This window comes from Scatophagus argus, chromosome 23, assembly GCF_020382885.2.
Source record: "Scatophagus argus isolate fScaArg1 chromosome 23, fScaArg1.pri, whole genome shotgun sequence".
Lineage (NCBI taxonomy): Eukaryota > Metazoa > Chordata > Actinopteri > Scatophagidae > Scatophagus > Scatophagus argus.
The window spans coordinates 12,787,239-12,808,800 of record NC_058515.1 but is presented as its reverse complement, the minus strand read 5'-3'; the positions used below and the strand labels follow the sequence as shown (position 1 = coordinate 12,808,800).

The window sequence follows — 21,562 nt, the reverse complement described above, 5'->3', positions numbered from 1 at the left end:
AGCTATTTAGTAAGATGATTATTTCAGTAAAACAAATGAATCTGCATGTAAAGGATTTTCAAGGTTTCTGTTGTATAACTTACTCTACTGTGCATTTTTCCTGGAATATTTTTCAGTAGGCTGTTGGTTTTTCAAAATGATCACAATGATGGAAAAGACAAGACTTCAATCTATTAAAATGTCACATGTTCATATTGTCTAACTGTTCTGCTGGCAGTATGCAAAGGTTCTACAAGGTAGGAGAAACAGCAGAGAACAAAAGGTTAACAAGTCTTTTAATTGTGTAAATGTATTTATGCAACCCTCTTGGCCATGTCTCTCAACGTGACTCTGAGCTGGTTAGATAACAAAAACAAAGAAAAATATATGAATCGCTTCCTTCTTGTAATGCAATGACTGAGAGGAGACAGACAGCCAACCAGCCTGTTTGTGAAGGAATTTCCAGCATCACCATGAATGCATCACTATTTTTTGCCCCACCAGCTTACATACATACAGCTTACAGCCAGTTATCAAGCAAAAACTCTGAAAAACGTTACCTGCAGGAGCTGAGAAAAGTTTAAAACCGAACTTTACTCTCAGGATCCAACTGGTAGCGCCGACCGACTTTGCAGATTTAAACAACAACAGCTTGATCAAACTGAGCACAAAAACTTGTTAAATGTTGATGAATCTGTTCTCTCACACGGAAAAATGTACCAGCGGGGGAATTATGGAATTGGGGAAAAGGGGGAATTGATCCTCTTATTAAAAGGTTTTATGTTGGAGCTGCTGGTGACATGAGTGAGGATTTCCAGTCCCTTTTGATGATTTCAGTTTCATTTTTCCTTTATTTTACCTTGTTAAAAGTAAATTGATATTAAAATCTAAGTCAGTCTCAGTTTTAAAGAGTCGGTTTTAATGGACCACATTTCTGGACCAATAAAAGTCTGCTTCAGCTGGAGTCAAATTCTTTATTTGTGCTCACATACTGTACTTGAAACTGTACTGACACTCAAAATAGTCCACACATACGCACACACACGCACACACGTGATAACAAACGCAGACGATTGCGCACATGCTTTGTATTCATGTCAATGAAGCTTGACGGCTTTCTTAACCCTTTAAAGGGCACTCATTGACATACTTGTAAATTTAAAATTTCAACCCCTGAGTGTCAGAGCAAATGACCATTTTACTTTTGCAACGTTTGGAAAAAAGATTTAATTTCATGTAGAAAATCAAGTTGAACAAAGTGACCATATGTTGTTCCTTGCATTAACAATAACATTAGGCCTTTCCTTCGTGGTACCAAATAACAGTAACAATAACATGAGGCCTTTACGCCTTTGCCTTGAGTGCTCAAACATGGTCACTTGCCACTGTGGCCAAATGCTTACTCAGCGTGGAGTTTTGCCCTGGGACCTGTTTCTCTCTGATTCTCTTCTTTTTTTTAATGTGTTGTTCACACACCTGTAAAGTGTCTTGAGATAACTATGTTATGAATTGACACTTTAGATAAAATAAAATATAAAAATAAAAATTGAATTGAACTGAACTGATAGAGGGTTAAGGGCCTGTTTCTCTCACACTGGGTTCAAATGAACAATACAGTCTAACACCACAGTAACAACAACACCAAAAGCAGTTTTTTGCGTGTGAAGAGCACATTCTCACAAAAAGATTAAGATCTACATGAATTTTTTTTCTGTTTGTTTGCTCTTGTTTATTTTTTGAGAATTTCCCCCTCTTTTTCCTTTCAACTGAAGGCCTATCTTATCTTATCTATCTCATCTTACCTCCTCAAAACAAGTTGCACTATTCGGGTCAGGGAAAAGTGTGTTTTTGACCTTGTGAATCCTTACATTCGATCCATTTTATCTCCACTAGATATTTCTAATTATCTTGTAAATTTCAATCAATTGCAAGTCTGTATTGTATTTTGTAAAAAGAAATTTAAAGATTACTCTGAGTATCTGTACTCATACTGGATATAAGGAAATCTGGAGAAAAAGAAAGAAAAAGAAAACCTGACACCATCTGTATGCTGTTACAGATTACTATCAGCTGGTCACGGTCCCTGATGCAGTCCTTTTAAAGGATCAAGATGGCTCTGCTCAAATTTCCAAAGATCTTATGTGCAACTGAACCTTCTTCTTTTGTTTCCCATTTATGTTATGTTTGTCAGTTGAAGAAACGACGCATAGGAAAGCCACAGCTTGAACTGTAGGTACAACAGAATATGAACACAAGCTGCCATTTGAAGCTCCTTGCCATAATTATCCATTCAGTGCTAATAAAAAGAAAAAAAATAGCAGATGGTGTCTTTGCTGGGTGGGAATACAATAAAATGTCAGTTGATGCATAAGTTCAACTCAGTTCAGTTTATTTATATAGCGCCAATTCACAACAAAAGTTATCTCATGACACCTTCCAATTAGAGCAGACCTAGGCCAAACTCTTTAATTAAATCGTAATACAGAGAGCCCAACATTCCCCCTTGAGCAAGCACTTGGCGACAGTGGTGAGGAAAAACTGCCTTTCAGAAGGCAGAAACCTCGGAGCAGACCCCGGCTCAAGATGGGCGGCTTTCTGCCTTGACCGGTTGGGTCCCCACATGCAGGAGGCTGGGTCTACTACAGTTCAGCGTAGAACAATGCACAACACAATTAGTTCCCAGGCTGATACCTCCACCTCCACAGAGAGACTCTCAGGGTTTAGCTTCTGTTGTATATGTCTTCATACAAATGAAAAATGTCATTTCAGAGACCTCTGAATTTGGAACTGGGTCCCGTTACTGACTGATGAAGAAATAAAAATAAACCCAAATGACCTCATGTGGTGCATGTGTTTCTGTACGCACAATGAAAGACAAACATTCCTTTGACTGTTCTTGGTACAAGGTGTTCTGTTCTTTTCTTGTATGTTTGTTTATTTTCATTGAAGAAAAGGTGGAACTTTGCAAAACCGGTTTGTCTACCTGAAATATTTGCGGGCAGCAGCGATGCTGTGGTCGACTTAACATGTTTCACTCTCAATATTTGGTCACCGTTTCTGTATCAACCTGCACCTACTGTTTTCTTTTCCTTTTTCTGTACGTACTTTTTAATCCACACTGCTGGTGCAAGTGGAAAATGTTTGTATGTATTATTATCTGAGGTGAATTTTATGTATTTTTACACAAACACACACACACAGGTACACAACTTTTGCTTGACTGCTTCACCTCAGTTTGACGAAGCAAAGACTGAAGTCAAAGAGTCGAAGCTGAAGGACCAGAAGTGCCAGAATGCCTCATTGCCTCACCTTACCTCAAGCAGGGAGGAGCTGAAAGCTGATCCCACTGCAAACAAAGAGCGGCTGAGTATTTCAACCACAGCACTTCCTGTTGCAGCTGTGAAGCTGATCGGGACTCTCAGCATGGCAGCCCAAGCAGGTAACAAGCAGGGTTTTGATATCACTGCTGCAACAAGAAAAACAAAAACGAGATGAGTGCAGTGCAAAGCTGCTGCTTTGTGGCGCTTTGTGAATTCCAAACATATTGATAGTATTTGACCTATTAAGTGCTTATGTTAATTTTTGATTATTTTGATATAGTTAATATAGTTATCAGTGTTATTTGTTTGTATTATGCAAAAAGTATCATTTTGCGGAGTAGTTTAATTTTGAGAATCTGATTGCTGAACTGTGATACACGTGTTTAAGTAGTAAAATGTGTTTGTTCTCAGCTATCAACATGGCTTCCGTGTCATTTGAAGTACAGCTCAGGTGCAGCATCTGTCTGGACACCTACATCGACCCCGTCTCCATCCCATGTGGACACAACTTCTGCCTGGACTGCATCGAAGGCTTCTGGGACACAAAGGACACATCAGACTGTCCGCTGTGCAAAGAGACCTTCAGTAAACGTCCAGAGCTCAGGATCAATCGAGGATTTGCCGAGATCATTGAATTCTTGAACAGGTTTGCTCGCTGAATCTCTTTACTATTTTTTAAGTTTTCCTTTCCAGAAGCCTTCAACAAGATAAACTAAGTATCTGAGTTTAATTGAGATTTAACTTCATTTAATTAAATCAAAAGGTCAGTCACACAAAATCAAGAGGAGGATGTTGATGCCGGGAGCGAGACACATTCCCCGTACCAACTTGCTGAGACTGAAGAAGTTCCCTGCGATATCTGCCACGAAAACAAATCAAAATCCGTCAAGTCTTGCCTGGTGTGCCAGTCATCTTACTGTGAACTTCACCTGACACCACATGTGAGGGATCCAGTGCTGCAGAGACACCGGCTGACAGATCCAGCAACCTTCCCCAGCAGTCAGCTCTGCAGAAACCACAACAAGCCGCTGACGATGTTCTGCAAGAGAGACCAGATGCCGGTTTGTCTGAAATGCACCGAGAGGGATCACAAACGCCATGAAATCGTCACCATGGAGAAGGAGAGCAAGAAGATCAGGGTGAGGAAAGAGTTGTGTTAGTGAGCAACATCCTTTAAACTCAGTCCAAACAGTAATTTCTACCTCATTTGGCATGCATAAAAATGTTTCAGTATGTATTTTTTGACCTTTTGCAGACTGATTTGAGGCAGGCGAAGGTCGACATTCAAGAGATGATCAATGCCAGACTGAGAAAAACGGAGCAGATAAAAAATTCAGAGCATCTAAGCAAAGTAAGTTGCTGCATGAAGCCATTTTCAGGAAATAGTTTATTGATTTATTTATTTTCTCTAATTTTTTAAAAAATTTCTTTAAATCGGCAGAAGGTCACAGAGAGAGAGATACAGCACAGCGTTCAGGTCTGCACCATGCTGATCAGTGCCATTGAGAGACAACAGGTGTGGCTGGTCGAGGAGCTCCAGGTGAGGCAGGAGGCTGAGGACAGGAGAGCCGAGGAGCTGCTCGACGAGCTGGATCAGGAAATCAATGAGCTGCAGATGAGGAGCAGCGAGCTGCAGCACCTGGAGCTCACTCAGAACCCTCTTCACCTCCTACAGGTGAGACAGCTGAGCAGCATTTTAACGTTTCTGCGCTGCGTCAACATTCCAGCAGCTGTGCTCATGAGACACTCACCTGTCTTCCCTTGTGTGTTTTTAGAGTTTCCCATCTCTGAGAAAATTCCCATCCATGAAAGAGTGGTCCAAGGTTGCGGTCCACTCGGATAACTGCATGGGGACTGTGAGGAAAGCCGTCTCTAAGCTTGCAGACGTCTGCCAGGAACTTGCGCACAAATTGTGTGCAGAAGGTCAGTAATTTTTTTGACAGAAAATGACCAAAGCTTTAAGAGATTATTGTGAAAATTAATGAGTGAAAATAACCTTTTTTCTCCCTCTTTGCAGAAGCAGACAAGATGAATCAATATGCAGGTATGTTCACAACCATAGATTCATCGCTTATTTCAAGAAACTAGTATAAGCTTAATTTGTACCCTTTTTAATCACTTGATCCACTCACTTTTGCTTTGTCTTTGTTTCTGCAGCTGACATCACTCTGGATCCCGAGACGGCTTCAGGCTGGCTGGTCTTGTCTCCAGACAGAAAGAAGGTATTGTCTGATTGGATGATCAGAGTCTGACTGTGAAGAGCGCAGTCCTCTTACTTTGGCTTCCTCACGTTTGAGACGATGAGAAAGACGCATTAAGTTTTTAATAAAACAACTTGCTGGGTTGTATTTGACTGCAGTAGACCCAAATGTGCAGCAAAGCTCAAAAAGCAGCTAAAACTTGGTAGTAATTAATTACAACGACAATTTCGCCAATCAGGCTAATGTTTACTATGATGGCAGGCAATGACAGGTAATATATTGATCCACAGGTGAGCCTCAGCAGCCAAAACAAGAGGGCCTCACTCCCCAGCAATCCTAAGCAGTTCGACTCCTGCATCTGCATTTTGGGGAAACAAAGCTTCACATCTGGAAGACACTACTGGGTGGTTCAGGTATGAGCTCAAAAACAAGATAACACGCTTACGGCTGCCGCATGTGAACTTTGGCAGCGTTGGGACTGTTTAAATGAACAGCGTGCTCACATGACCACAGTCAAGGCCAAATACGGAGGCACAAATGGGTCAGAAAGCCACAATATTTAATGCAAAAACAATGGATTGAATTCTGTGCTCTCCTAGTCAGAAACCTGCTGATTTTTCACCTGTAACTACTCAAGTAAAGTAATGAACAGCAGTTGGTACCAGTTGTAACAGAGGACTATTTTTCTTCATGGTATTTTTCATCCATCCATCACATGACTTAAAGGACACATGCACATCTGAGCTGTTTTAAAAGTTTTTGGTTTTCATTCTACTGTTGCCTGTCTGACTGTATGTTTCACACTGCATTTCAGGTGGCAGATAAAACAGACTGGGATCTTGGCGTGGCCAGGGAGTCCATCAACAGGAAGGGGGCCATCACCGTGCGTCCTGACAGCGGTTACTGGGCCATCTGCCAGCGGAAAGGTGGCAGCCTCAACGCCTGCGTCAGCCCCTCCGTCACCCTCCACCTGCAGAAAACCCCTCAGAAAGTCGGTGTGTTTCTGGACTATGAAGCAGGGTCAGTGTCCTTCTACGACGCAGAAGCAAAGACTCACATCTACACCTACAGCGGGTGCACCTTCACCGAGCCTCTCTACCCGTACTTTAACCCCTGTCTTCATGACAACGGGAAGAACACGGCCCCGCTGATAATCTGTCCTGTCGAGGGAAGGGTCAGGGAGGGACAGGAAATTACCCTCGAGTCAGATGTCTGAAGTGACATGAGAACAGATTATGTAAATATATAATTTAATCCTTTTTTGTTTGTACTGTAACAGTTGAGGACCAACACTGGCCATCAACAGACTGAGATTCATCAGTTATTTCTCGGCATGAATCGTTTTACCACATTTTCGCAGCTAATTCAAATGAATCTTTGCGAATACCTGAGTCATGCGTATGTAAATGTACTGTACATAAAATGCTTTAAGTTTTGCTGAAGGCACTGCAAAACTAATAGTCGAAAAGTATAACTTGAGATTAAAAAAAATGTGCAGCTGAAATAAAGCTGAAATTTAGATTTTGAAATAAAAACTGTGAAATAGTGTCATTTTGTAATTTTCTTTTGTATTTATTCAGTCATATATCGAGGACACAACTCTTTTACATTTTACATCATTTTACATTTGCGAAACATGACATGCTGTAGATCCAGGACTTTATTTTATTTGCTGTGTAACTTGAAAACTCAAGATCGAATTATCCTAACCTGACCCATTCTTTACTCAGCCTTAGAGCACAGAGAAATATAAAAACTAGATATTAATTTAATTAATTTCAGAGTTGGTAGTACACACCAACTTGTGTCACAAATTAAAATCGGTCGCTGTCTAATTAATGAAGCCGAGATTCCAGTGTGTCTCGTATAGCAGTTATGTAATAACGAAGTATTCCAGCTGGCAGTGTTTGTTATCTCGCCACACCTCTGTGGTTTTAGTGCCAAACAATCCAAACAATGTACACCTGGGAACATTCTGAAAAAGAACATTGTGTTCTCTTTTAATACCTTCCTTCTTCGAACAAATTGGAAGTGAGTTTCTCTTTCCTCCCTCAAAGGATACCGTAATAAACACATATGGCTCTTTACTTTATAACCTTAAGCACGTTGAAGTGTCAATGTTAAGCCTGGTCCTCACTAACTTTACTTTAAGCCATTTAAGCCATTTATTTCTTACGACTGGAGCACACACATCTGTTAATTTACCAATCGTGACACTGAAGTCCACTGTTGTATTTCAGTGGGCGATGGTGCCTTTCAGTTGAGGAATTCATTGCTTGATACCTGAGGTAAAAGAGATGAGGAGGAGGAGGAGGAAGGGGAAACAGTGACGGCAGGGGGTAGAGGGGCCGTGAGGACAGAAGGGCCGCAATGTTTGTGATGTGATTAAACGTCTGCTCGAACACAGGGGTTCCCTGGAACAGAGAGATGGTTAGAGAGAGAGAGAGAGAGAGAGAGAGAAGGATGGGGAAAAGAGAGGGAGAACAGCACAAGAAGAAAAAGCTGAAGGTAACAGGGAAACCAGGCTCTTAGGATGCTCTGACTTTACTGCAGGAAGCCGGTTGGCGTGTGTCACTGCAGAACCGACGCTTGAAGTGAGAGGTGGGTGTTTTTTCTGGCAATATTTTGGAACCAAACATTTCATTTCCGTATGCAAGTTGTAGGGGTTAGATTTGTGAAAATGCTTGAACTGCTTATTGTTGGGTGCGCAGTGGAAGCGCAGGTTGCTGGGGTTCATCTAACTCTGCATTCAGTGTAAGACAAAAATATGTTCTAGCTTTTACTGCTGCTCTTGCTGCTCTCACATCGTGCTTCAGCTTGTAAGGTTATATCTGCGTTTATAGGGTGTCTTTACGCATGCTTTGTGTGAAGGAATGCAAGCGCAGGGACAAGGATTCCATTGGAAAGGTGCAGGCGGGGAAATAGTGGGAATGTTTACCCACAGATGGCTTCTCAGTGGTGGGATTGTGATAGTCCACCCCCCACCTCCTCCTGAGTCCAGCTGGCATTACTTACGTGGCACTCTTCTTAGCCAGAACATTACCTCATCATCTCGTCTCCTACTTTTTTTTAGCATTATCGTTTTTCTCCCGCCATTGAACACTTTGGTCAGCTTGTTTTTTAATGTCGCATTTAATGTCATATTATTGGATGCGTGAGCACTGTAGACCCACTGTTTAAGGTTGAGAAAAAGGAAAAGAACATTAAAATCAATTTCAATTTTCAATTTATTTATTTATATAGCACCTTATACAATCAAATTTGTCTGTAGCTTTACAGAGACCCAGAGCCTGAACCCCCGAGCAAGCAGACAGTGGCAAGGAAAAACTCCCTTCATACTCCAAGTGTAATGAACTGATCTTTAGTGCCATAAGGGTACATTTTATCCTTTGAATTTAATTGAACACACTGATCTGCTTGCAGTGAAAGATCAGTTCAGTTAAGATCTTTCCAGCCCCACCAGGAGTTAAAAGAAGCTATAATTGCAGCCCAAGAGCAGCAGTTGTCAGTTACTCTGGTGATAGACTGCCATCTATATTTTTTGAACTATCTTCAAATTCTGGCCATATTTTACATGTTGCCCCCTTCAGAGCATTTACTGAACATAAACTGGAAATCTCTGACCAGACGGAAGAATGTCTAATTACTTAAACCGAGGATGGCCCACGTTTGCTGTGGTGGATTTAATGAGATGGTCAGGAAAACTGATCATGTTGTATATACTGTAAAACAATCGCTGTTGCCCTTTCTTGCACACTGCTCAATTATTGCTGGATTTTATGTGTATTAATTATAAATTCCATTTTTTAAATTGGGAGAAAAGACATGAAAGTGTAGTTTGGATGGTACTTCTTACACCAAATAAATTTTACGTATGATCATATAAACACAGAAAGACATGCAAGAAACATGCATACCAGCAAAATTTAAACTTTCTTGGTAAATATGATCTTAAATATCACAACACAAATAGTCCAGCTTCAATCAAGTCTATGTTTTCATGTATGTTAAAATATTAACATTTTAAGACACGCTTCCATGTGCAAAATCATTCATCGTGGCCTGTGATCTACTGCTTCCAAACAGGCCTGACACCTCGACAGCCTCCAAACCAGTTTGGATTGTGTGTCAGCACCCAGCTGAGGTCCACATAAGGACTTCCTGTCTGCTGTTATGGGAAGTCTCCATCTTGGTATCAACTACTAGTCCTCTCAACTCCATTCCTGCACAGTGTTGGCAGAAGCGTAAGCTGTGGATTATTATCACTGGATGTCCCATGAGATGCCAGAAGTTCTTGGCGTGTTCTGAACAGGTGAAATCATGATCCTGTTGTTTAAGTGAAGTGTATTCCAAGAGGACAAATTCTTGTTGAAGATTTGTGGTGGCCATACTGCCACTGTGCTGGGAGTTAAAACGCCAGCAAATCCCCCCACCCCCTCGCCCCTGAATAAAACACCCAAAGCTTGTGCTTATTTGGAACTATGCCGTGTCCGTCTCCTCCTTCGTCACCCTACCTTACTCCCCGCTCTGTCTTTATTGTTGGACTGGTGCTTCTGGTCCTTTGGGGGCCCCCGGAGGTCATCTGCCAGAATGATACAGAGCCAATCGTGTTGGAGGGAAAGTGTCTGGTGGTGTGCGACTCTACCCCCTCTGCAGAGCCATCGGGTAACGCTCTGGGCATGTCGGTGAGGTCAGGAACTGGTCGGGTGGCGTTTTCAGCCATCCGTAACACCAACCACGAACCGTCGGAGATGAGCAACCGCACCATGACCATCTACTTTGACCAGGTGGGTTTTGGCGCTGCTCATCAAAGCAAGACAGGAAGACAAGAATAGATTCTAATTAGTCCAACCACTGTTACAGTTAAATACAGGAGCAAAGTGAATGGAATTCAGTGAAATTATGCACGATTTAAACTGCCCTCAGCGTTCAGGCGAACGAGCTGATTGGTTCAGCTTTTCAATGTCAAGCTTGATGGAGACTCAGCAGGTGTTTTCGGCTGAGTGCTGCAACCCTGTATACATCTAATCTTCTATGTGGTCTGCCAAACATCACATATGTGAGTGACAAGACTTTCAACATGATTTTAGATAGCCTAGAGAGTTAAAAGTTATTTAAGTTTGTCCTGAACAATTGTACAAATTTCATGGCAGTCCTTCCAACAGTTACTGCATCTAGATGCTGTGTGTCCACAGGATTGATTCTCATTGTCACTATACACATTGAACACACAAAAAGTACACTTAAGGTCACCAACACTGCGCTGTACGTGCATTGCACAAGAGTGACACTGAATGGTGACACTGTTTACGAGCTGTGGTGTAATGGGTGACACTTAAACCAGATATGCCACAGAATGAGTCATTAGGTTTAGGTTTCCAAATGGTTTCCAACAAGTACCACACTAGGACATCTTGTCCACATCCGTTTGTCTTGCAGCATACCAGACAAACCAAAACGTTGTGAAAGAGAAGGAGAAAATTTAGCACTGAATGATTGTACTCCTGACCTCACCATTGATTCACACTCTTCATCTCCTTTTGTTCTTAGGTCCTAGTAAACGTTGGCAGCCATTTTGATCCAGCTCGGAGTATCTTCGTGGCCCCTAGAAAAGGAGTGTACAGTTTCAGCTTTCATGTGGTCAAAGTTTACAATCGGCAGACGATACAAGTAAGAACAGCAGCTTAAAGGAAGTACTGACAGTAGTAGGTGTCTGTGGTGTGTGGTTATTGTTGACCACAGGGAGAATTTCAGCCTTACTCTTTTGAATCTTTCTAAACAATTATCACAAAAATAAGAAATTTGATATGATCACCATTTCCCTGCAAATGCCCTCTACAGTTTTCTCTCTTTCCTTTTTGCCTTTGCTCACCTGCTTTATTTTCCAATCTTTCTCAGGTGAGTTTGGTTCTCAACGGTTGGCCGGTGATTTCAGCCTTCGCAGGTGATCAGGACGTGACCAGGGAAGCGGCCACCAACGCCGGGCTGGTGATGATGGAGCGAGGGGACAAGGCTTACCTCAAACTGGAGAGGGGGAACCTGATGGGAGGCTGGAAGTACTCGACTTTCTCCGGGTTTCTGGTGTTCCCCTTGTAGATTAGATAGAGGTAGGATGGAAGATTATCTTTTTCATTATAATTTGTATGAAGGGGAGTGGTAATAAAATAAAGATTGTTTTAAGGCATATGTTATTTGACAGAGAGGAGGAAGTATTAAACAATGAGCTCCACAATCAAGTTGGGAACATCAAACTGCTTTGATGCATCTCGGTATTGGATGAATCCTCAACTTCACTCTGTGCCAAATAATCCTGAATGTAATTTCCATTTCCATTGCACTTATGGCTCACTTACTACTGACTAATGTGTTGTCTGTGCTCGCTTACAGCAGGTGTCAGCCTGTCATATGTTTACGGTTTCCGTGCATGAAATACAGAATAAAGAACATTACGGTGTCTGTTCCCTGCCTCCTACTAAATCTATCTATCTGTCTAACTACACTTTATAGACAAAAGTATTGGGACACTTGGCCATTACACCAACAGGGACTTTAATGACGTCTCATTGTAAACACACAGACAGCTTTGCAGCTCTAACAGCTTCCACTCTTCTGTGAAGGCTTTCCACAACATGTTGGAGTGTTTCTGTGGGAATTTGTGCCCATTCATGCAGTAGAGCATTTGTGAGGTCACACACTGATGTTGGACCAAAAGGCCTGGCTCACAATCTCCGTTCCAGTTCATCCCAAAGGTGTTGGATGGGGTTGAGGTCAGGACTCTGTGTGGGCCAGTCAAGTTCTTCCACACCAAACTCATCCAACCATGTCTTTATGGAGCTTTGCTTTGTGCACTGGGGCACAGTCATGCTGGAATAGAAAAGGGCCTTCAACAAACTGTTGCCACAAAGTTGGAAGCATAGCATTGACCAAAATGTCTTGGTATGCTGAAGCATCAAGATTTCCCTTCACTGGAAGTGTAACTGCACTTAAAGGTAACAAGCGCTTACGCTGCAATTTTGACAAAAAAAACACATCCACACTCTACAACTTCTCACACACAGCAACAAGCAAATTCATCCATGCAGCCCACATTGCAGGCTTATTTGTAAAAACCTTGAAGTTAGTCTTGCCTTTGACGCACAGCGACCGTGCGTCTCTCTCTGCAGTGGATCCGGTGGCAGATGGAGGATTGGCGGTGGATGAAGGAATCCAGTGCCAGAAGCCTGCCGAGCTCACATTGGACCATCACAACCGATTAGTCTCAACGCGATGGTGCACAGCAGAGGCCCGTGTTAGCACTTTGGACATTCGTGTCTGGAGTATAAAACAAAGTGCAAGACTTTAGCTTGAGAACTAGACAAACTGGCTCTTTTAAGTGCTATTATACAAATATATATATATAATATTGTATTTTTTTAAAGTGGTAAACCAGAAGTGATGAATTATTTCAGCAGCAGCAGAGGAGAATTGTTTGGAATAAACAGCAGAAGACATGAGTGGATGTCATTAAAAACCAGAGCGCCACCTACAGACGCTCACAGTTCATCAGCACATGACAGCACAAATGCCACACTTGACGTTTGACATTAAGACTGTACTAAAATTACTGGTTTAGGAAAGTCAGAGGCCCCTTTCTTTTATTTCATTAAAACAAAGCAAGATTAGATGTTTAAATATTTGACTTTTTAAGGACTTTTTTGAAAATGTGAATGTGATAAATCATTTAATGCATAAAATGTTAGAAAGCAGAAATTATTTAAAGGATTTAGTGGCACCTAGTGGTGTGGCTGCAGACTGCATCTGACTGAACACCCTTTGCCTCACCCATAAAAGCCTTCTCTTGACCCAGTGTTTGGTTTGCCCATTCTGGGATGCTTTCGAAACACGGCGGTGCAACATGGTGGACTTTGTGGAAGAGGATCCAGTCGCTCTATAGACGTAAAAGGCTCCTTCTAAGGTAGCAAAAACATGACACTGCTTCACTGTAAGGGATTGTACACTAATGAACCACCAACAAAGTTGGTGATTAATCCTTTCACAACTGACTAGCTGATTAATTGACTAATGTGAAAATCACCATCCAAGGAACGAGTTTACGAAAATATTAAACAAAGAAAACCAGCAAAAGGAGCTTGTTCCAAAAGAATTTTCTGATTATTAATCAAGTGTGGCTGCTGCATGATTGGGATCTTTACTATCTGAAATATGAAAACTGAAATCTCTTGTTTAACAAGCTCCGATAGCGAGGGATGTCAAAGAAGATTTTGGTGTTCTGGAATGAAACCCTGAATTTGCAACTGGACCACAAAACGTAAAGAAGTGAAACACACAAACATCCACAACATTTGAGTACAAAAGTAGAATTTATTAAGTTATCTGAATCTTAGTAACATAGTAACTACTTTTTAGGTAAAACAATCTCCAGGCTTTTCATCCCTTCAGAATAAACTCAAATCCTACACAACAATGAACTAATCCCACTAACACGTTTTATTCATGCATCCAAAGTCTGACTTATATTATCTATGATCTGCTGCTCTAAATTGTCATTAGAGCACAAAAGGGTTAATTCACCACTGAAAATAGTCCCAAACAGACACATGATTGATCATGTTTTTGAGATTTATGTCTTCATTAGAAACCAGTGGGACCACAGACAAATGTCATAAAGAAATTCTGTCTCTGGGATTTGTCCACAACAACAAAAAAAAGTATAAAATCATTTTTTAAGATAAAGCAATTATTTCAGTAAAATGCAAAATAGTATCACATAAATATTCCACACATGCTTGTTCCAACACTTCATTGAAGCTACATCATGCTTGTACTGAGTGAAGTATTCGAGATGCCAGCCCTTTGTGGCAGCACTGTTGCATCAGCTGCAAAACACTGAACTGTAGCTCTTGTGCATCCGTGTATGTAGAATCTGTTAAAACTCAGCTTTGTGTTTGATGTTTTTAGAAAGATGATCTCAAAAACATGCAGATACAGCAAACATACAAACTGTATAACAATGTTATCCGAGTCTAAACATTTTCAAGGTTGCATTTCATGAGTTTGCATATAAGGACATACAAGGTTCAAGCAAACCAAATTAATGCATTGCATGCAAAAACATGAGTTGCATTTTCCAATTGAATATTTTGGTGCAAGTGAAGGCAGCCAGGCGTTACGTACAAATGATTCATGATCCAGTATTAGGAAACTGCTTAAAGTATTAAGGAGTTTCTAAATGTCTTTCATTCTTCATATGTGCACCTGGACTTTGGGCTAAAACAATCTACTTATGAAGAAGTTGGACTATATTGATCTGGTCGGATTAATAGTCAGTCTGCTGTTTAGACGATTTTTGGCTCCTAACGGTGAGCTGGCATTGCGACCGTGGATATTTGTTGGCCACAGTTGGTGTAATAGCAAAGCCATATGACCAGCATTGGCTCGTATTTATACTGCTGACGGGGCAAAAGAGAGGTGTGAAGTTATACCCATTGGCTTAAAAATGTTCTAAAAAAAGGAAGCAAAAATAAATAAAGACCAAAATATAGTATAGTATATAGTATAACATTTAGTTTGCGTGCTGCTCAAACAACATCTGAATCCTGCCCAGATTTAAAAAGCAAAAGTGGAAAGACTTTCTTTTTTTTTCTTTTTTTCCTTTTTTTTTTTTAAAATGCAAAACGTTATGCCTTCTTACAGGGAGCTTCTCTTACAAAACATGAGCTTCCTGTTGTGCAAGAAGGGAAAATAAAGCATGGAGAACTGGAAACAAAAAAAAATAATTGAGAACTCTGTGAACTCAGCCAACCCCTCCTGGCTTGTTCCTCCTCCGTCCTGCATGTGGCGGTGGGAGGTTGACGCTAGATGGTGCTGTCGGGTGCCGTCTCCTCTCTATGGGGTCTGTGCCGTAGATGTTCATGGTGTTGTTGTCGCCGTGCTGAAGTCCGGTCACCTGGCTCAGGTGGATGTGGATTGCATGGGCAGCGTGCGGAGGATAGCAGGGCAACGGCTCAGGGCTGGAAAGCTGACGCTGCAGACGCAAAAATTATAGATGACGGAAAATATTTAAACAGTTATATGACATGTACCACAAATGACACCTGTTCAGTGAGACTGCTGATACACATTGCAGTTTACAATCCCCGACAAACCCACCAAACGAGAGAAAACATACCTCAAAGCCTGGTGAACACCATTTCACACCGTTTAGAGGAACGGGCCGATAACCAGTGGCCAAACGGTGCATGCCGTTTCCAGACCGAATGTGCCCCTGGTTTTGCAAAAAATCCTGCCGTGTAGTTTCTGCTGCAGTGCTTTGAGGCGACCTCCTGTGCGAAGAAAGATGTGATGACGGTCCAATGGGGTGAACAGAGGACACTTTTGCTTTACAGTCTGTCGATGAGTGGTCCACGACAACATTGTACACATCTGCAGACTGAAGTGACGGCACACCTGAAAGGGAAGACACTTAACTGAAAACATGCAAAGGTTTCCCTGCTACTGTAGTGGTTTCTGTGCAAATTCCTTTTTACCTTCGTCTCTTTGATTTGCAGTCCAACCGCCAGCCCTTTCCTGCATCGAAAGGGAGTGACTGTTAGTTGGTTGTGACTAGTTGATATGATAGGTGACTGATGTTGGTTTTAATCTCACCGGGCAGATAAAGAAGACTAAAAGCCACCTGTTCAAAGCCCAGGGATCAATCTCAAAAGCTAATTAGGAGAAAGAGATACAGTTTTTTTTAGAGATAAAGATCAGAATTAATATATTAAAACTCTAGATCCAGGCTTTATGCTCTTTATCGAGGCTTTCACCTTCACTGCGTTCGACACTGTTTCCTGTGAAATCCCCCTGGGGCAGCAGGAAGCGTGTAATGCGTGTAATATTTCCCCATGGCAGCGAACAAACTCGTGCAGTGCAGAAACACCACAGCATTGACCAATATGTGGCAAAGAAACAAAGAATGTCGCACAAACCACATTGTGAGACAATTAAGGTTCACCTTCGGTCAAAAGAAACAGGTTGATCAATGCTGTGTTGGAAAGAGACTGAGTGAAGTTAAAGTGTTGTCTGCTTTCCCTGAAGGATGCCTAGATAGTGTTTTGGAACTTCTGTAAAGTGTTGAAAAACAAAAAAAAAGAAGAAGTAAGCGCTGAAAACAAGAAGTGAATGACAGGTTGCAGGAACAATTTAAAAAGTCTGAATTTCACCTGAACTGGTGGACCCCCAGTCAGCACATCACCACCATTTACTTTAACTCTGGTAGTCACTGCAACAGAAGGCCCCCGAAAAGACAAAATGAAACAACGTGAATCTGCTGTAAAATTACACTTTAGTTATTCTGTGATGTCACATCAGGCTAAAAAGGCTCAAATTCAAATTCAGTCAATCAAACCATTTAAAGATCTTGAAAATAGCATTTTGACAAAACGATCTCACGAAGTCTGTGAGACGCATGAAAAGCAGACGAACAAACATCATACAGCATGATAATTTGTGAATTTTTTTTTATAAAAATCTGGACAGAGCCAGGCTAGCTGTTTCCCACTGTTTCCAGTCCACTCCCAAACTAAACTAAAGCGTGTACCAGTTTGATGTATTGGACAAACAGATATGTAATTTTATCATTTAACAACAAGAAAGAAAGTGAATGAGCATCCCTTTAGAGCAAATACTATCCCCATGTTTCACACCAAGAACGATAACTGTAAGAGTGAGTGTATTTGTTCATTTGGTCAAGAGTGAAGATAAAACATGAGCGACTGTCTTTGAGAGTGGGCAAACAATTTTGTGTGAAATCAGACCTGCAGCCTGAGTGAGCCTCTGAGCGTCTTCTTTTCTGATTTGTTCTTCATTTTCATCCTGAAAAGAAGAAGAGAAAGCGTGAATCAGGCGGTGACGTACAAAAAAGTTAATTGCTGCGTCATGTCAAAATTTTTCAGCACCTCAGCATGACTTGAGTATTTACAAAGAGAAGAGATTTGTTCCTTACCAGTTTCTGTAGCACTTGGTAGACCGCATCATTAATTGTATGTTTGTGCATCTTATACAGTTCCTCTGTCTCAGTTGTACACTCTGCAAACAGCGTAAAGTTAGGGCGAGAACTCACAAACTATTAAAAGTATCATTTTCACTTTGAATATCAGTAGTTTTTCAGGTATCTGATCATAAAACAAAGTATTGTATAAAGTAAAATTTCAACCTGGTTAAAAGTCATGATTATTATAATAAATGTATGTACCAAATTTCATGGCAAACCATGCAGTAGTTCGTGAGACATGACACTGAAAGACAAATGGATTACCCTCATTGTGGCACTAGAGGAATAGTCAGGGAATCACCAAAGTCATCAGGGACAATTTAACTCTATTTCATCACATCCAACCAAAGGAGTTCCATACCATGTGAGGAGGGCCTTTCCTTGGGTTTTTCCCTCCAGCACCTCTCCATGAGCTTCAACAGTCTAGTCAGCCCTGCACGCCCCACAGCCAGACTCCTGATCTCATCCAGCGATGGACGGTCTCCCCGTGGGATGCGAAAGCGCACTATGCTGGACATTACATCTGCAGTGGAGGATGGGTTAGAAACGGTGTCAGAGTGCATGCACCATTTGTGCAAAAGCCGGCAAGACTCCCACTCAGAAGCAGGAAAGAGAAAGACAAAAGAAGCACAAAACATCAGAGAAACTTACTTGCATATGGTTGCTTCCCTGTTACGACGGACCATAAGAGTATACCATAGCTAAAAGAGAGACAGCGAGTTACATGCCAGGACTGCTAATTTAGTACTCAGCTAGTGTGTGTTTCATCTTTATTAAAATGAGTATGGTTATGTAAGGCCTGTCGGTCTAAAATTAGGTGCTGTTCTTGTTTATTACATGATAAATTGATAGATAAAACACTTCTATCCTATTGCTGCTGCTGTGCTCTTGCACCTGTAGATGTCGGAGGCTCGGGTGGGGCTGTACGATAAGTCAAAAGCCTCTGGTGGCATGTAGCTGATCGCCCCTCCGTCCTCTTCACCATCTTTCTTGGAAAGTCGCGAGACGCTGTGGTGAACCCGAGCAAGGCCAAAATCTGTGAGCTGCAGAGAAGTGGGACAAGTTCAGTGATGGCGCAAAAATAGCAGACTGTTTTGACAAACATATTTTTCAGTTTCAAGACTCAATGTGCAGCGTGGAAATAAAATGTGGATGTCTAATGGAAGGAATCCCAGTATTGGACAGGAAGAAGGTAAAGTTTAGCTGTATGTGTAAATAAGCCCGAGTACCAAGAAGAAACACAGACAACTAAAAAAGACTGAACTGAAAGTGGAGCATGCAACCAGATTCAGATGAAACGAACAAAGTCATCCGAAGATCATCATTTAAGTACTTTTTCCAGGAAAGATACCAAATATTCTGTGGTTCCACCTTCTAAAAAGTGAAGATTTGCTGCTTTTCTATGTCTGGTGTGATAGTAAAGTGCAGTCCTTTTGTTCCTGGAGTGTTGCTCAGATAAAACAAGACATTTCAAGATGCTTCCTTGGGCTTTCAGAAATTTACTGACAAAATAATATGCAGATTAACAGAAAACGAAAATATATTGTGATAGCCTTGTAACCTGCTCGGAGCCACAATTGGGTGAGTCAATACAAACTCAAGCTGTGCAGCCAAACGTTGTTCAAGTCCACAGCACTTTATTAAGGCGTGCAACAGCCACGGGACTCACCTTGGCATTGAGATGGGGGTCCAGCAGCACGTTGTTGGGCTTCAGGTCGAGGTGCAGCACGGCAGGGGACAGATTGTGGAGGAAGTTTATACCCAGAGCCACCTGGTGGGCCAGCCTGAAAACCAGGGGCCAGGGCGGAGTTTCACATAAACTGACCTGATTGGGAAATGCAAGATGGCGTCCATAGTTAGTCAAAGACACAGATACAGACAGTGGTCCTTGTGAGAAATACATGACAAATAAGGTGTGTATCAGCTGTTGTTTATGATTTATGGCAATTTACTCCACCAGTGGTCACCTGTAGGGAGGCCAGTGATCCTCTCTCCATGAATTCCATGACCAGGCCGACCTGTGTTGATGGGCCACAAGTGGGCGATCGACCTCTGAAGACTCCGAGGACTTGAATAACAAAGGGGCTGCTTCCCTTACGCATCATGTCGACCTCACGCAGCAGCGACGCACTGCTCCTGTGTGTGCGTGTGTTAGTTTGCATTACTACTTATCATCTTATCTCACAACCTCTCTAAAATGCAGCAAAAATAAAGAAGGTTCTTTGTGACCACCTACCCATTATCATAATGAAGCAGCTTGATGGCCACATCGCAGCACCAGTCGAGATGCCTGGCTTTGAAGATTTGTCCAAATCCCCCAGAGCCAATCACCTTCCAGTCCACCAGCTTGGAGTCTTCAATCAACACAGGAGCTTGACAACTGGCCATAGTTCACTGGAGGATGAAATTATTTGTGACATTTAAACCCTCAAAGACCTGAAGACCTGATTCAGTTCATTGTTTGTCCAAAATAAGATAAACGGTATGTTACCGGTAATCTCAAAATGTGATGTAATGTTTTAAATTAATTTTAAGGACTGAGGGGATTTACAAATTGTATTCAGGTTAAATTTCAGTAAGCACACTGTAAACCTAAACTTGCTTTAACATATTAATTTGGCCACTAGGGGGCAGTAGAAAGCAGCTCTAAATGCACTTGATTTTTTAGCAATAACTGTTCTGTCTATTTACACATCCAGGAGTAATGGAGCAAAATTTGTTCTCATTTTAGCACATGATTGTGTCCACCTGATGACAAGAAGTGGCACAAAAACACAACAAGATGCTGAACAAAGCTTTGTTTACCATGTGTTGGTGGTATGGGTGGTGGCTTTGGGGGGCATTTGGCTTCCTGACCTTTATACGTCGAAAATAAATCTTGCTAAGGGCCTGTGTTACTTGATTATTTTGTCAATGAATTCTTTGCTTGGTTTATAAAAAGACAGATGCTAGTGAAAAGTTCTTTTCGCAGAGTCTTCAAATTGCTGCTTGTTTTGTGAGCAACAATCAGAAACCCAAAGATATCCTATTTGTAACACAAAGAAAAACAGGAAATACTCACATTATTTGCCTTTTCTCTTGAACTCAACGTTTAAAAATCCTCACTTCAACTCTTCTCCCCTTCCTAGTTGTCATGCTGTAGTTCCTTCTATCTGTCAACCTGGTAGAAAATAAAAACGAGCTAGTTGGTGCCTACACCCACACTGAAGACAGGAAACCACATTCTTTGTTACTTAGGTCACCCCAGAAAACTCAGGGGTGAGCAAAGTAAGAGCCAATAATACAACAGTCCTGCCATAACCAATACCTCTATGAAACGTACAGTGTTCACTTTGGGTGCTTCAGCTCTTGTACACTTTGTGTTGTTGTATTGGACTGCACACTGTAAGGTACAGCTTATCTGCTACAACCTACCCTACCCAAGCCTAAAATCTTTTCGTTTTAGTTTAAAAGATTAGAAAACACCTCTGAAACTCTGAACCTAACACAACAGATTCACGTTACTTGAACGCTCATGTGATTCAAAAGATAACAGGATAACAGGTAAAAACCACAAAAAAGTACACCAGTTTCCAGATCAGATCAGCACAACCCAACACTTCACACATGAATAAGAATATTTATGGTTATTCAACACGGGGGAAACCACTCACCCTCAGGGATAGACTCTTCTTCCTCATCATTAAATGGCACCGAAGGCTGAAGTCAAAGAATGTAAAAACCCTCCTGCTCATTCGGTGACTTTCTACTCGCGGCAGCAGCTCCTGTTCCTCCCAAACAGGCTAAAGCAGAAGTGAAAGCAACACATCCCATAAATCTCTATTTTACTTCTTCTTTGGGACTGCTCAGCTGGTGGGCAATTGTGCGATGACAGTAATGCCTTTGCTTCATTTAAAACCAGTTCTTCACCAGGACGCTTCAGTGGGTGCACTTTATTTGACTTATTAGTGTACACAGAAGTTTACATGAAAAAAAATGAAAGACTTTAAACTGTGTTGATTGTAGCCAACAGGGGGCGTCATCTGCAAAGT

The 21,562-nt window shown here is 41.6% G+C and overlaps 3 protein-coding genes across 5 annotated transcripts; 2 read left to right on the top strand and 1 right to left on the bottom strand.

The window, feature by feature from the left end:
- The first annotated feature begins 3,270 nt into the window (after positions 1–3,270).
- LOC124054881 (E3 ubiquitin-protein ligase TRIM39-like) lies at positions 3,271–7,051 on the top strand. Of its 2 annotated transcripts, none has more exons than XM_046381331.1 (10): positions 3,271–3,418; positions 3,711–3,945; positions 4,063–4,438; positions 4,555–4,650; positions 4,741–4,974; positions 5,075–5,222; positions 5,317–5,343; positions 5,457–5,521; positions 5,791–5,913; positions 6,315–7,051. In XM_046381331.1, exons 1-10 carry the CDS (start codon positions 3,403–3,405, stop codon positions 6,714–6,716), a joined length of 1,722 nt encoding a protein of 573 aa, XP_046237287.1. In that variant the 5' UTR covers positions 3,271–3,402; the 3' UTR covers positions 6,717–7,051. The 2 variants fall into 2 exon arrangements, with proteins under 2 accessions (XP_046237287.1, XP_046237288.1); XM_046381332.1 differs by having other exon boundaries at positions 3,388–3,418; positions 3,741–3,945.
- Positions 7,052–7,894: 843 nt separating this feature from the next.
- On the top strand, positions 7,895–11,975 carry si:dkeyp-74b6.2 (cerebellin-1). Its single transcript, XM_046381334.1, has 4 exons — positions 7,895–8,101; positions 9,587–10,287; positions 11,051–11,170; positions 11,399–11,975. The coding sequence occupies exons 2-4, from the start codon at positions 9,982–9,984 to the stop codon at positions 11,594–11,596; spliced, it is 624 nt and encodes a 207-aa protein (XP_046237290.1). The 5' UTR covers positions 7,895–8,101; positions 9,587–9,981; the 3' UTR covers positions 11,597–11,975.
- Positions 11,976–15,082: 3,107 nt separating this feature from the next.
- On the bottom strand, positions 15,083–21,347 carry ripk3 (receptor-interacting serine-threonine kinase 3). 2 transcript variants are annotated; one of them, XM_046381485.1, is made up of 14 exons: positions 21,185–21,344; positions 20,593–20,691; positions 19,768–19,925; positions 19,499–19,667; positions 19,201–19,356; positions 18,426–18,574; positions 18,183–18,232; positions 17,893–18,054; positions 17,484–17,566; positions 17,296–17,353; positions 16,702–16,760; positions 16,027–16,066; positions 15,669–15,946; positions 15,083–15,524 (listed from the first exon to the last, which is right to left on the bottom strand). In XM_046381485.1, exons 3-14 carry the CDS (start codon positions 19,917–19,919, stop codon positions 15,294–15,296), a joined length of 1,587 nt encoding a protein of 528 aa, XP_046237441.1. In that variant the 5' UTR covers positions 19,920–19,925; positions 20,593–20,691; positions 21,185–21,344; the 3' UTR covers positions 15,083–15,293. The 2 variants fall into 2 exon arrangements, with proteins under 2 accessions (XP_046237441.1, XP_046237442.1); XM_046381486.1 differs by lacking the exon at positions 20,593–20,691 and having other exon boundaries at positions 21,185–21,347.
- Between the last annotated feature and the right edge of the window lie 215 nt (positions 21,348–21,562).

Coding starts and splice junctions, on each gene's coding strand:
- LOC124054881 (XM_046381331.1), top strand. Junction 4,439..4,554: donor AGGAGAGCAAGAAGATCAGG/GTGAGGAAAGAG, acceptor GACCTTTTGCAG/ACTGATTTGAGGCAGGCGAA. Junction 4,975..5,074: donor ACCCTCTTCACCTCCTACAG/GTGAGACAGCTG, acceptor GTGTGTTTTTAG/AGTTTCCCATCTCTGAGAAA.
- si:dkeyp-74b6.2 (XM_046381334.1), top strand. CDS start 9,982: ATGCCGTGTCCGTCTCCTCCTTCGTCACCCTACCTTACTCCCCGCTCT. Junction 10,288..11,050: donor TGACCATCTACTTTGACCAG/GTGGGTTTTGGC, acceptor TTTTGTTCTTAG/GTCCTAGTAAACGTTGGCAG. Junction 11,171..11,398: donor ACAATCGGCAGACGATACAA/GTAAGAACAGCA, acceptor AATCTTTCTCAG/GTGAGTTTGGTTCTCAACGG.
- ripk3 (XM_046381486.1), bottom strand. CDS start 19,919: ATGGCCAGTTGTCAAGCTCCTGTGTTGATTGAAGACTCCAAGCTGGTG. Junction 19,668..19,767: donor CTGCTTCATTATGATAATGG/GTAGGTGGTCAC, acceptor ACGCACACACAG/GAGCAGTGCGTCGCTGCTGC. Junction 16,067..16,701: donor CTGGGGGTCCACCAGTTCAG/GTGAAATTCAGA, acceptor CTTTCGATGCAG/GAAAGGGCTGGCGGTTGGAC.